This window comes from Mycothermus thermophilus (genome assembly GCF_041956435.1).
Source record: "Mycothermus thermophilus strain CBS 625.91 unplaced genomic scaffold VTJ04scaffold_2, whole genome shotgun sequence".
NCBI lineage: Eukaryota > Fungi > Ascomycota > Sordariomycetes > Sordariales > Chaetomiaceae > Mycothermus > Mycothermus thermophilus.
In genome coordinates this window covers 2537725-2550855 of record NW_027191428.1, presented here as the reverse complement: position 1 = coordinate 2550855, position 13131 = coordinate 2537725, and the positions used below count along the sequence as shown (strand labels likewise).

The following is a 13131-nucleotide window of genomic DNA, read 5'->3' as shown; positions in this document are numbered from 1 at the left end:
TTTGACAGCAGCTTGTCTCGTGGTGTGCTATCCCACCCAACCATCAACGACAGCAAGGACTACCACCTGAGTTCTCCCTTTACTCCTACCTCGCCATCTGTTGGCTTACTTGGTTCTTTGAATCCCAAGTTCTTAAAATCATCTCTCGCCATCAGGTTGCTGTATGGTCACAAGCGAGGGTTAGTCAGGCTGCAATACTGAAAGCCCAAAACGGGTCCCTGGGTCTTCATACCGATCCATGCGGCATGCAAGATATGACTTGGCCAGCTGCCGGCACTCATCCTCGTTCACTCCCTTGACCTTCTTCAGGCAGCCCAAGTACGACATCATGGCATCTTTGCACTCCCCTGAGCAACGTGTCAGCAAGCAACACGACATCTTGCATCCAACAACAAACTTACCCTCATGATCCAGAGGAAAGCTTCCTCTCTGAGGTCTGTTTTGTCGTGATTGAGAAGGTCAGGGACATGGCACCCACAACACAGTCTGATGGAAAAGGGACCTACGGAGTGGGCTTTGTTGTTGGTAATGCCCCGGGGCTGCCGAAGGTGCTCATGGTTACTTCGTTTGTGAAGGTGGGATGGTAAAATGGGTAGTCCAGGCGGTCGTCAAGGGTCGAGTTAGTGTGGCCAGAAAATGAGCCAGAAATAAAGTGGCCACCTCCAGTGCAAATTGATATCTTTTTTCAGACCTAGAGTTGATGATACTCGGATATTCTCCAAACCTCGCTCAGGTCGAACTTGTTGGTCTTGGTGGTGGGTAGGTTGTTCCATGCCAAGATCAGGTTCCGGAAAGATGCAGCGGGACGGCAATCCGTACACAGTCGCACGGTGATAAAAGACGCACTGTACCTATGACACACAGTAGACCTCAGCCTCAGGCCCAAAACCCGGCAGCCGGCAACTCTTGACCACTTGTTTCGGCGGACGCGGTGTGTGGACCGGGACCTTCCAGGTTTCCTTCTTTTTTTGACGCCCATCATCATGCGCATTGGACATCATCAGCGAAAGGGAGACGTCGGGTTCCACTACAGAGTCCAGGACTTGATCCACAACGGCCAAGACCGAATCGCCCCAGTTTCGAGCATCCAAACTTTTGTCGTCGAACTTCCATCCTTCGCTCCATAGCAGCCCGACGGCACTGGCAGACACATCACTCCTTGCCGCCCGCTTGTTCAGTCGTCCGCCTTGTCTCTTGAAACATCGTCAGCAAGTCCCAGCAGTCCACGACGACGATTTAGACAGGCTTCATCATTTTTTTTTCTTCGTGCTTCACCTGGCTGCCCTCTGGACAGCGCCCCACCTACCACTTTTGCGCACGATTCCGAATCTGCCAGCGGACTTTGTTATCTCTGCCGAGAGTTCAAAGTTCCGGCTCGCCGCACTTCCTCTGTCTTTCTTTCTCTCCAGTCAGCAGGCCTGCTTCTTGTCCTAGACCGTCACCATGGCTGCGCTCGGCGACGACCTGTTATCCATTGTCAACAAGCTCCAGGATCTTGTCTTCAACACCATCGGCAATGACTCCCTGGACCTCCCGCAAATCGTGCGCCCAAGCCCCCACCAGCCACCGACATCCCTGCCCAGTCCGGTCCAAGGCCTGTTACTGACCTAGTTTGTGTGTCTACAGGTAGTCGTCGGATCCCAATCCGCGGGAAAGTCGTCGGTGCTTGAAAACATTGTTGGCCGGGACTTCCTTCCTAGGGGCGCCGGCATCGTCACCCGAAGGCCCCTCATCCTCCAGCTTATCAATGTTCCCAAGGAGGACGGCGACGATGAGCCGCCTACCGGCTACCGCAGCCCTACTGCTGCTGCTCGGAATGAGTGGGCAGAGTTCCACCACATTCCCAACCGCCGTTTCACCGACTTCGCCGATGTGAAGCGGGAAATCGAGAACGAGACTGCGCGAGTTGCAGGCACCAACAAGGGCATCAATCGCCAGCCCATTAATCTCAAGATCTTCTCCCCGCATGTCCTCAATCTTACCCTTGTTGACTTGCCAGGCCTTACGAAGGTGAGCGAGCTTTCCCCCGCCATGTTCTTTGGGCCCTGGATGGGAATCATTTAAGTCTGACCGCTCCGTGACAGGTGCCCATCGGGGACCAACCTACCGACATCGAGAAGCAAACTCGTAATTTAATATCCGAGTATATCGCAAAACCCAACAGTATCATCCTTGCCGTTTCCCCCGCCAACGTCGATATTGTCAACTCTGAAGCTTTGAAGCTCGCTCGCCATGTCGACCCCCTGGGAAGAAGGACGATTGGCGTGCTTACCAAGGTCGACTTGATGGACCACGGTACCAATGCTCTCGACATTCTCGCGGGCCGTGTCTACCCTCTGAAACTGGGCTGGATTGGCGTGGTGAATCGGTCCCAGCAAGATATCCAGGGGAACAAGCCCATGTCTGAGGCTCTCAAGTCGGAGGCCGAGTTCTTCAGGCATCATCCTGCATACAGGAATATCGCTTCGCGCTGCGGTACCCAATACTTGGCTAAGACGCTCAACACAACTCTGATGGCCCATATCCGCGATCGCTTGCCAGATATCAAGGCTCGCCTCAACACCCTCATGGGCCAGACTCAGCAAGAGCTCGCGAGTTACGGAGACATGCACTTCAGCGGCAAGGAGCACCGCGGCTCGCTCATCCTCCAGCTCATGACGCGTTTTGCGACGGCCTTCATCTCTTCAATTGATGGTACCTCGACCGACATCTCCACAAAGGAGCTGTGCGGCGGAGCCCGTATCTACTACATATTTAACTCGGTTTTTGGCAGCGCTCTGGAAAGCATTGATCCTACCCAGAACCTCTCGGCCGCTGATATCCGCACCGCAATTCGCAACTCGACGGGACCTCGCCCTAGCCTCTTCGTTCCTGAGATGGCATTCGACCTGCTCGTCAAGCCGCAGATCAAGCTTCTCGAGGTCCCGAGCCAGCGGTGCGTCGAGTTGGTCTACGAAGAACTTATCAAGATTTGCCACACTTGCGGCTCCACCGAGCTCTCGAGGTTCCCCAGGCTACAGGCTAAGCTCATCGAGGTCGTCTCCGATCTTCTTCGGGAGAGGCTTGGCCCAGCGTCGACCTATGTCGAGTCGCTGATTGCCATCCAGCGGGCTTACATCAACACCAACCATCCTAACTTCCTCGGTGCAGCCGCTGCCATGAGCCAGGTCGTGAGCAGCAAGCAGGAGCGTGAACGGAAGCGGCTGATCCAGGAGGAGCGCGAGCGGCGTGAGCGCCGGCGGCTGAAGGAGCTTGGGGCCACGACAAATGGGACGGAGACACCGGCTGCGGACGATGACGATGACGACAAGTTCGAGACAGCCTCGGTGCGGAAATTCCCAGTCAAGGGAGGACGGAGCATGTCGCCTGCTGTCCGCGACAGCACGCCCAGCGGACTTGCTGCGGCCCTCAACGGTGGCCGCCCTGGATCCCCGTCTCGGTTCAACGGACAAGCCCTGGGCAACGCCAAGGACTCGTTCCTTAATTACTTCTTTGGAAAAGACGGTGCTATGGGACCGGGTGCTGCGCCGTCGAATCCCGCCATCAACCGCCACGTGAACCAATCGGTCGAGCCAACATTCAGCCAGAGCATGCGGCGGCCAGAAGAGAAGGCACTCAAGTCGCCCATTCAGCCTGTCCGCCCTGATGATGGGATCGCCAAGGGTGATGACCTGGTACGTTGAAACATTTGGATGTTCATGTTGCAAACGGCTAACTTTTTCTTCCAGCTCACCAATGGAGAGCCCGCCATGACGGATCGCGAGGCCATGGAGACGGAGCTCATTCGTGCCCTTATCAGCTCCTATTTCAACATTGTCCGGGAAACCATTGCCGACCAGGTTCCCAAGGCCATCATGCACCTGCTGGTCAACCACTGCAAGGAAGTTGTCCAGAACCGTCTCGTCAGCGAGCTGTACAAAGAGTCTCTCTTCGAGGAGCTCCTGTATGAAGACGATACCGTCAAGAAGGAGCGCGAGAAGTGTGAGAAGCTGCTCCAGACATATCGCGAGGCGGCCAAGATTATCGGTGAGGTTGTGTGAGCAGCGGTATACTCTACCTACCATACATGCTGCTCGCTCTGCTTCAATGGTTCTCTCGGTGGAAACACAAAAAAGGTAAAAAAGATATTGTATATGGGGCGGTGCAAGTCGATGGAGTTTGGGCTGTTTTTCTGGTTTTCAGGATTGTTTCTTCGGAAGTTGGGCAGGCATTTTGACGTCTCTGAAGACATGTATCATCATGATGACATCAAGCCCATAGGCGTGTGGATGAAGAAACGAACGCCCCCTAGACATGTTCAAGACACGATACAAATGGGGGGGTTGTCAATGGGTGGCTTTTGTGTTGCTCTCATCGGTGTCCTGTAGGTAGTACAAACACAAGCAATCATTGCTTACATAATCCGAGTCCAGTTCGCCCCACTGCCCGCCGCCGATGTCAAACCGGCATGAACCAAGAGGGTCCTCGTACGCTGTAGGGCCACAAACTTTCATGCCCTGCTAAGTCCGCGATAACTTCGCGTACGTGTCTTGTCCCTCCGGGTCCCGTCCCCTCGTGTAGTTCACCTCTATTATATACGAGGACAACACTCTTATCGGTGAACCTGCCAGCAGATACCTCAGGTATCCGGTTGTGCCATCCGATTTCTTCGCAGCCGCTCTTTGGTTGGCTGGCAGTATCTTGATCGGCCAGCCTGGGATCTCACAATTATTTTTCTAACCATCACACCGCATCTGCCACGGTCACGTCCAATCTAACGCGTTGAACGTTTGGCGGGACTGCCCGGGTCTGCTGCACCAGTGCCGCTGGGGCATAAAAGCTTAATCGGGTATCAGGGTCGATTGCAGCTGAGGTTCCTTCTGGATCCGTCATCCGATCGCATCTTCAACCGTTTTCATTTGACAAGTGGCATCCAATTGCTCCATCTCGCCGCTGCGAGGTTCGAATTTTTGCCAGCTGGCTTCCAGCGCCATTCTGTTTGCATCACCTTGTCCAAGTATCAGAGATGCATCGCATGGCCGACTGACTGTCTGCCACCATGACCGAGTCCCATGAGCCAGCCGGCGACGGCAAACCCCAGGGAGGGTTATCTACCACATCACAGAATGGAAGCTTCAGCAACCCCGGGGCAGGCAAGGATTCGATGAGTCTTGACAAGAAGCGCAAATCGCCCGCCGATGCCGACAATGGCCCCAACCTCTCCGATCAAGGGCAGCAATCACCAGGCCCTCCGCCACTCCACGGGGTCAACAAGAAAGTCAAGCTAACCCAGGATGATCCGGGAATCCATCCCCATGTGTCTGACCCATCTCACCTGGCCCCGGAGGTCTGGCATCATATCTTCACTTTTTGTCCTCCCAGGTCTCTGGGGAATCTCCTGGCCGTCAACAAACGGTTCAATCGGTTTCTTGATCCAGCATCTCCTTTCTCGGGAGAACCCGAATCCCCTTCTCGCCATGGGCTTCTCCGCCCTATGAGACCCAATGCCATCTGGCAAGCATCGCGTCGACTCTTTTGGCCGCAGATGCCAGCTCCGCTCCGGTCAAAGAGCGAAGTTGACATGTGGCGTCTCGCATGTCCGGCAACTTGTCAGGAGTGTGGAAAGCCTCCCAGACAGCCACCGCAGTCCTTTCCGGATCCTCAGCATCCGGGGCCCGGAGATGATGGTGTGGTCACTATTTGGACCTTTGGGTGCCGTTTATGTGCCCAGTGTCTTGTCAAAGTGACCTACAAGGTAAGTGACTCGTGAAAATTTCGTTGTTGGGGTTCCCTAACAAGCGTTAATCAGGAACTCGATTTACAAATATTACCATCTATTCCCTCGGCAATCATACCTGCTCTTCCTTACATCTACCTCACGCCAGACCGTAATGTGTTCTCGGCCACAGCCTTCGAGAATGGACTTTCAGATGCTGCCTCACGGGCCACAAAGCTGTTTCTGAAGTCCGATGTTGAAGCTCTCGAAGCAGAGTTTCATGAGGTCTTCAAAATGGGCGAAGGAACATTGAGCGAGTGGCTAAAAGGGCTTGCAGGCCGCGGTAAGGAGCACAAGCAGGAGTCGTGGAAGTGGGAGAAATGGGAGTCAACCGGCGGCATCTACAAGATGCGTACCATGCTACACCCAGGGATGGAAAACAAGCACGATATTTCGACACCCGGCCTTCCGACCAGTGCATTCGAGGCCTTACCTCCTGCCCCTGAACTCCACCCACAGACTGCGCCGAAAACTGGAGGCTTTCCCATGCCTCCGTCTCTTCCCCAGCAAAGCGCACACAGCGAACCAGCTACCTTGAGAGCTCAGGATCCCAATGACCCTCGGCGCGGCGAACAAGAGCTACCAGGAAGGCGGTTCCTTGAGCCGACACTCTCTGCTAAGAAGGAAGCTCGAGACCGCATCGACAAGGAATGGGAGCAAGTTCAAGGTCCTCTCAGGGCCAAGATCGCCGGCTTTGCAGATGAGACTGTCCAGGCCCGCTGGCCCAAGGTCAAGAACCCGACAAGGGAGAACTGCGCGCTCTTCGCCATTAACTCCCTGACTCATGTCCGGAAACGGTTCTATGCACACGTCGCCGACGAGGCAGCTAAAGCCAAAGCCATGGGCAGACGCCCCATTCAAGATCCTCCTGAAGGGCCCTTTACCCAGAAGCTCACACTCGAAAACATGAAGTGGATCTTTGACACCAAGATCAAGCCGCTCTTTGAAAAGTCTATTGTCAAGGAGCTCTTCTTTTGCAGCGCGTGCGAGGGTCCTCACAAGGCGTTTGCCTTCGAAAGCGCAATCCAGCATTATGCGGCCAAGCACACCAATGCTCTCAGCCTAGGGAACATTATTGTGCATTGGAGGGCCGAGTGGCCCGAGCAACTGCCCTTCAGCGCAACAAGGCTTGCGCCTCCGAAGCCGTTGCGGTCGACAATCCCCTCGGCCAATTCGGGTTCCAACGTTGGGCCACCTTACCCAGCCAGCCACTCCTACCCTGCGATGGCGGCTGATCCGATGCCGACAACAGGCTTGTACCCACAACCCAACACGGGATATGGGTATCCTCCCCCAACTTACAATGGCTATTATCCAGCGCAGCCGCCACCCCTTTATCCACACCCACCTCCAACTCCTCCATTTTATGTGCCGCATGCCGGCTATGAGCCGCAACCACCTTATCCTCCCCCGCCCACTCATTATCCTGCCTATCCGCCTCCATCGATATCCGGACCGTACGCCCCTCTAGCTGTGCAACCTGTGGGAGGCCACACGTGGCTTCAACCCCAGCAACGAAGCTATCAACATTCCGAACTTCCAGGGAGCTCGGGGGGTCAACCTGACGTCCAGAGAGTTTCCCCCCCGGCTACGTTTCCCGGACCTCTTCCAACTCATGGTGACCAGAGACGCGATTTATTCTCTGGCCATGGGTCGTCTCACAGACATACAACTCATCAAGCCAATGATGCAGCAGCAAGTCGGGGCAGGCATGGAGAAGAGCAAAGCGCTCATGTGCCTCCAAGGCTGCCTAGGACCAAGGCCAACAATGTTGGACTTGATGGAAGAGCTTCGCAAATGAACCAGGAGATGAAGCATCGACGTGGCGAATCTTCGAATCACCCAGGGGACGAAGAAAACGTGGCCACTCAGCATGGGACATCTGGGCAGACGAATGGCCGCCGAACACAACAGGTGGACAGCGTTAGGAGTTCAGGGAAAACCGACAAAGGATCTGACATAATGGCAGCACTGGAGTCCTACCTGGAACAATCCCAGGCTGCTGAATTGAGCAAAACACCGAATCCTGCAGCTTGCTAACCTCTATAAACATATTCCCCTCCAATAACCCAAATCGAGTGGCCTTCGGCCATGATGGGCCAGATGACCCGGATCTGCACTACCGGACCACCGAACTTGGACTACGATGGACCACGCACCTTCCTACCATTCGAAGCCCGGTTGTCAGGAACGTGTGTAACCAGGTGGACAGTTCAAGACAACATGATGAAGCTGCTTGTCGCGGATGAGTACGGAGAATCTTACCCGTGTTCGGAGCTGGAAGACAGGCGAGCGGCGGGGTTTTAAAGGAAGCAATCAGCTTCTGATCGAAGATTGCTTGTTCGTGGCATGATCAGTAGTGGGGGAATCAGGTCATTCACGAGGTGTTGACTGTTGTTTATTGTCTTGACAGCGAGGGTGGATGGCTAGCGACGGGAACTCTGTACAACTTCACATGCCTTTGACTGTCCAATGTTCATGGTGAGTCCTGATGCGGAAAGGGGGGTTCATATGGTTTCTAGCTCAAAATACTACACGTATCTGTTCAGTTCGTGTACTGGTATTTGTATGAGGGAATGTGATATTCCTACTGTTAGAAATGGTCTGGGGACTGTCAAGTTTATCTGCACTGCCATCCTTGACCGTCTTATATAGTGTCACCCTTTCAAGTAGCTCCAAAACGGATAACCGCGCCCATTAAAACCGCCTCAACCCGTCTAACTAGTCCCCCACGAGAGTGGATGAGAGTCATGTTCCTGTCATGCCCTTAAGCTCATTGATGACCGCCTGGGTCAAATGAATAGGCGTGGAAGTGGTCCATATTGATGGTTTGCACCTGGAACGTCATGTCACACAATGCAGACGAGTTTCTATGTCATGGGAAGCCGAAGTAGCCGACATTACCGCTGTCATGGTAGCTGTGGCTTACGGTATGGACCACCTCAAGGGAGAGGCCGTGGTCGATGCGAGGTACTTGTGTTCTTTGTTGTTATGCTCTGGTCATCGAAAAGCGTGGACCCGTGGAAACCCTTCGCCCCATACTCAAACTGGTTGAAAACCACTCTGACACCAAACTCCCTTCGTGGTTTGGCTTACCAATGAGCTGTCAACTTGACCTACAACTGCCTACTTCAAGAACAGTCTCGAGAAACCCTACGTCGACTATCGCGCTATCGTCTGCATCGTCATCATGCGTCTTCATCATCTCTCGACAATTGTCCTCCCAGGACTCGCATTTTCTGGGTCACTGACGGCCAAGCAGGTCACTGGTGATGTGAGCCATCTGCCACGGTCTTGGGCACAGGCGATCAGGGACGTCATGCCCAACTCGACATCGTGTGACGGGGCAGCCTTCCCAGACGAATGCCGGACAGCCTGCCAAGCTGCTCCCTTCATCAAGAGGTCCTGTGAAAGTCTCAGCAAGGCGGAGTGTGCCGCCACTGTTGCTCTCATGGCCCTCGAAAGTGTGGAGTTAAAATACAAACATAACGTCTACCCTGGCAGGCCTGGCCAGGGCACGGCAAATATGATGATGTTCGAGGTGAGACTACCGGAGGATCCTTGGTGTCTAAACACCCCACAGGATTTTGTTTTTCCAGGAAACTTCTTGCTAATCCCCATACTCTCCACTCCACAGTTTGTCCTCGAGTATGCCACAGACCTCTTCGGTGCGAAACAGGTCCAGGGCAAGTCCCCCAACGAAGTTCTCGCCATGGTGATGCCAGACAAGTTCAACTTCGGCTCTGCGGCTTGGTTTCTCAAGAAGAAGTGCACCGCCGATGTGCGTGCTTCTCTCCGGACGGGCACAGATGATGGATGGATGGCCTACAATGGATGTGTTGGTGTCGATGGCGCGAATGAGGAGCGCATGACGTATTGGCTCAGGGCAAAGACGGCTTTTGGCATCTAGGCTTCTCTTTCCCATAGATGCTACTCATTTTTGAGATGGGAGCAAACTCTCACTGTGCTTCCCAGACTACATCGCAAGCATCAGACACCCTTGAAGTGCATACCGACGAGCAGGGCCAGGAAACTGCGGCCAGTTTACCTCCCATACAATACCAATCCTCAATACACTACCAGTGATGTAAACCTCAAAGCGAGGAAGCAAGGCGCTTGTCAGTTGTTACTATCTCCACGTATGGCTGATTGTTGTAGCAGCACAAGGGACGTTGAGTGTACGATTTGGATCCGACTCCCAGGTAACCGTCCCCGAAGAACCAACCCGAATAAACTTGTACTGAACCACCACTCCTGGAGGAAGCTTGATTGTGCCAGACCAGAGCGGGTTGCTTGGTATGTACTGCGATGCACCAAGGGTAACAGCACTGCCTGGACTCCAGCTCCCAAGTTCTGGAGTGTTGCCAACCCTGTTCGCCTCCTCGTCAGTATCAATAATTCCTTCAACCCTGAGCTCCAAGAACGTACACCTTGATAGTCTCGCCCCAACTAGTAGTGGCAAGGACGTTCAAAGTAACGGCCACACTCGTCATCGTGCAGGTTGCTGTGGCTGAAGTATCTGTTAGTCATGACCAGCGTTGGTACCGAAGTTGACACAAGCGCGCTCACCTATTGTCGAGCTCGATGTCGCTGTCGAGATCGTTGTTCCAGGTGCTTCGGTCTTTGTGGTAACTGTGTCGGTTAACTCGGGGCAGATGCCACTCCTGAGGAGACGGCTTCTAGGGTACAACACCCTTGGTAACCCGTTGAAGAGACCAACAACTAGTCCACCCCTTGAATCTGCGGTGAACAAGACACATCCTATGACATCTACCAAGACTTCGTTGTGCCCAAATCCCGTAGCCGAAGAAGTGAGCGTAATCGTCGTTGATTTCGAGGATCCAATGTTGGTGAAGATGCTGACCAACTGATATCCCGAGTGCCCCTTTCGAATGGCGATGGTATGGTCATCGGAGTATATCGTTTGGCTGATATAAGTGACGTGTCTGCTGTCCTCAGAGATGGCCCGAGATCGGATCTTATTCAGCTTCGATATCCATGTATAGAGTTCAGAGTCCGTTTGGTATCCAGACAGCCAGAGGGCTTCTCGATTGCTTGGAATTCCTGTACCAGAATAGAGCTGTTCTTGACCTTGATACACAATAGGAATTCCTGATCAAACGGTGAGCTGCGTCAGGCAATTTCAGGGAGTATCGGTATTCACATACCGTCTTTGAGAATGGTAAACGCAATTGCCTGCCACGCCAATGATATCGTGAGCACCAGACTCAACAACTGGGTGCGAAAGAACAAGGATCGGAGTCCAGGCTTACGTTTTTGATGAGCGCTTTGTCTTGAGTCAAGGACGCAAAACGCTCAACATCGTGGTTCTCGAGGAATGATCCATATAGACTGAGATCTCGAGCCACGTTCCTCATGGTATTGAGGCCACCGACGAGCTCGCCCAGCGTGTTGTTCGGAGACTGGAAAGCCCTCTTGGCCCAATAATAACTGTTCCGGTGTCAGGACACAGGCCATCTGTCCATGGATATGAGTGACACTTACGTGGCATAGTCTAGCACGCCGTCCATGTGCTGCTGGTAAGGAGCCAGGTATGCCGGGTCGCCGTGATATATCTCGCCGAGTATAAAGACACCCGCGGCGGTTGAGAAGCCAGGCCAAAAGGACGTTTCAACGTGTTTCGCACTATCCACTCTCAACCCGTCTCTGGCTCAAAGTCAGGAGTTAGGCAACCACTCAGTGCTTATCGATGAGATCTGGGACTGCCTTACACCGAATATTTTGAGACGATGTGTGATATCCATTGGTTCCAGGTGTTCCTTACAAACGAGCTGATCGCATGGGATTCGAGTCAGTAGACGGATCCAAGAGTCTGAAGACTAGCTGACATTGCTTACTCCTCAGTCCGTAGGTCTGGAAGGCTGTGCACATGCTCGTCAGCGCGTTTCTTTGACATAACCCCTGATGTGGACAGAGGAGAGGGACGGGGCCTGATGCTCTTCCATACCTGACAATGGTGGTGCTCCCTTGCCAGCATCTTGGAATTTTGTTAGTCATTCATTGCAAAGATGGCTGCAACTAAGCCACGTCCAGTCCTTCCAGGTGATAGCGACCTACATCTCCACTGAAGTCTGGTTGTTGTAGTCGATAGTGCAGGGCGAGTGGAAATATGAAGACTGCCGCTCTGCTTAGCCGATGATCTCTTTTGAATCATACAACCGAGACGGGGGGACACACTGATGAGAAGGGGTTAAATTGGCTGTAATCAACACAAGAGCTGCAGCCCATATAGCCCATGTGGTTTGTGACGACATCGAGCATGAGGAACTAACATCAGCTCTGGAGTTAGAGACAAGCCTAAGTCTCATCTATCAGCAAGGCCAATGGTCTCACCATTCCCCGAGAGTGAAGTGCTTGAGAGAGGTCTATTAAGTCCTGTTCCGTCCCGAACGCCGGGTTCAGAGACCAGATGTCTTGGGCCCAATATCCATGGTACCCGGCACTAAGGCTGGTTAACGATGCTTACAGATATTTGATATCGTGACCTCCACCTACCCGTGGCTGGGAGAGTACCCGTCGATCTGCTTCACGACGGGGGAAATCCATACGCTGGTGAAGCCCATGCCCTGAATGTAGTCGAGTTTCGATATCAGGCCGCGCCATGTTCCACCACAGTATATTTGGTCAGCTGTCCGACAGGCTGCCGTCGTCGAGAGATCAGTCCGAGCGAACCGATCAGTAACAACTTGGTAAATAGACTGCTTCCTCCACTCCTCGGCCGAGAGAGCTGTAGCCCCTGGAAGGAGGAGGAGGCTGTGGTGCAGGATATGTCGAAGGTTTCTCATTGTCCTGGCCCCATAGGCTCGTTGTATTTCGCGAGTCGCAAGTATTTTCCAACACTGCGCGATAGGAATACTGGGCTTATATCTCACCTCCCCGAGCGGGCAGGTTGATGGACGTAGATGTGTTAGCATCATCCACAAAGTCCTTCCATTTCTCACAGTCAGCTGCTAAGGCTGCGACGTTATTCACATCACAAACCTACTGCAGAACTTGGCACTCTCATAGCAAAACTGACTGCTCCCCTCATCCAAATCGGGCCGTCCGACAACAACACCAGTCTTACGTTCGCATGCCGGGCATCCGGGCGGGGACTCCAAGCCCGGAGGTGCCTCATCATGGACACGGAGGCTTCCTAAAGAAGCAATGTAACACCGCCGGCGGTGCTCAATCGCCTCCCCCGCACCCCACACTGCGTGCCCGTCCAGGGGCTCAAATGCCGGACTGGGGCCCCAGAGTGTTGCGGCTACAGCTACAGAAGGGCCGAATGTGCTAGCGAGTGCTGGGAGTGTTTGAAGTGAGTAGGGTGGCTAAGTATGGCACTCGGCGCAAAGCACGGAAACGGACCACACGGA

General features: G+C 53.7%; 4 protein-coding genes across 4 annotated transcripts; 2 read left to right on the top strand and 2 right to left on the bottom strand.

The window, feature by feature from the left end:
* Positions 1 to 59: 59 nt before the first annotated feature.
* VTJ04DRAFT_3090 (uncharacterized protein) lies at positions 60 to 556 on the bottom strand (the record flags this gene model as incomplete). The annotated part of the gene is made up of 4 exons (XM_069360952.1): positions 60 to 159; positions 233 to 347; positions 402 to 436; positions 507 to 556. The coding sequence occupies 4 exons, from the start codon at positions 554 to 556 to the stop codon at positions 60 to 62; spliced, it is 300 nt and encodes a 99-aa protein (XP_069221611.1).
* An 887-nt stretch (positions 557 to 1443) lies between these two features.
* VTJ04DRAFT_3089 (uncharacterized protein) lies at positions 1444 to 4040 on the top strand (the record flags this gene model as incomplete). The annotated part of the gene is made up of 4 exons (XM_069360950.1): positions 1444 to 1542; positions 1627 to 2010; positions 2085 to 3674; positions 3729 to 4040. 4 exons carry the CDS (start codon positions 1444 to 1446, stop codon positions 4038 to 4040), a joined length of 2385 nt encoding a protein of 794 aa, XP_069221610.1.
* Positions 4041 to 5038: 998 nt separating this feature from the next.
* Positions 5039 to 9665, top strand: VTJ04DRAFT_3088 (uncharacterized protein; the record flags this gene model as incomplete). Its single annotated transcript, XM_069360949.1, has 4 exons — positions 5039 to 5734; positions 5789 to 7212; positions 8897 to 9296; positions 9393 to 9665. 4 exons carry the CDS (start codon positions 5039 to 5041, stop codon positions 9663 to 9665), a joined length of 2793 nt encoding a protein of 930 aa, XP_069221609.1.
* A 219-nt stretch (positions 9666 to 9884) lies between these two features.
* On the bottom strand, positions 9885 to 12561 carry VTJ04DRAFT_3087 (uncharacterized protein; the record flags this gene model as incomplete). The annotated part of the gene is made up of 13 exons (XM_069360948.1): positions 9885 to 10125; positions 10184 to 10265; positions 10325 to 10867; positions 10924 to 10951; positions 11029 to 11206; positions 11261 to 11422; positions 11488 to 11547; positions 11614 to 11637; positions 11724 to 11753; positions 11834 to 11892; positions 11954 to 12043; positions 12110 to 12218; positions 12272 to 12561. 13 exons carry the CDS (start codon positions 12559 to 12561, stop codon positions 9885 to 9887), a joined length of 1896 nt encoding a protein of 631 aa, XP_069221608.1.
* Positions 12562 to 13131: the final 570 nt, after the last annotated feature.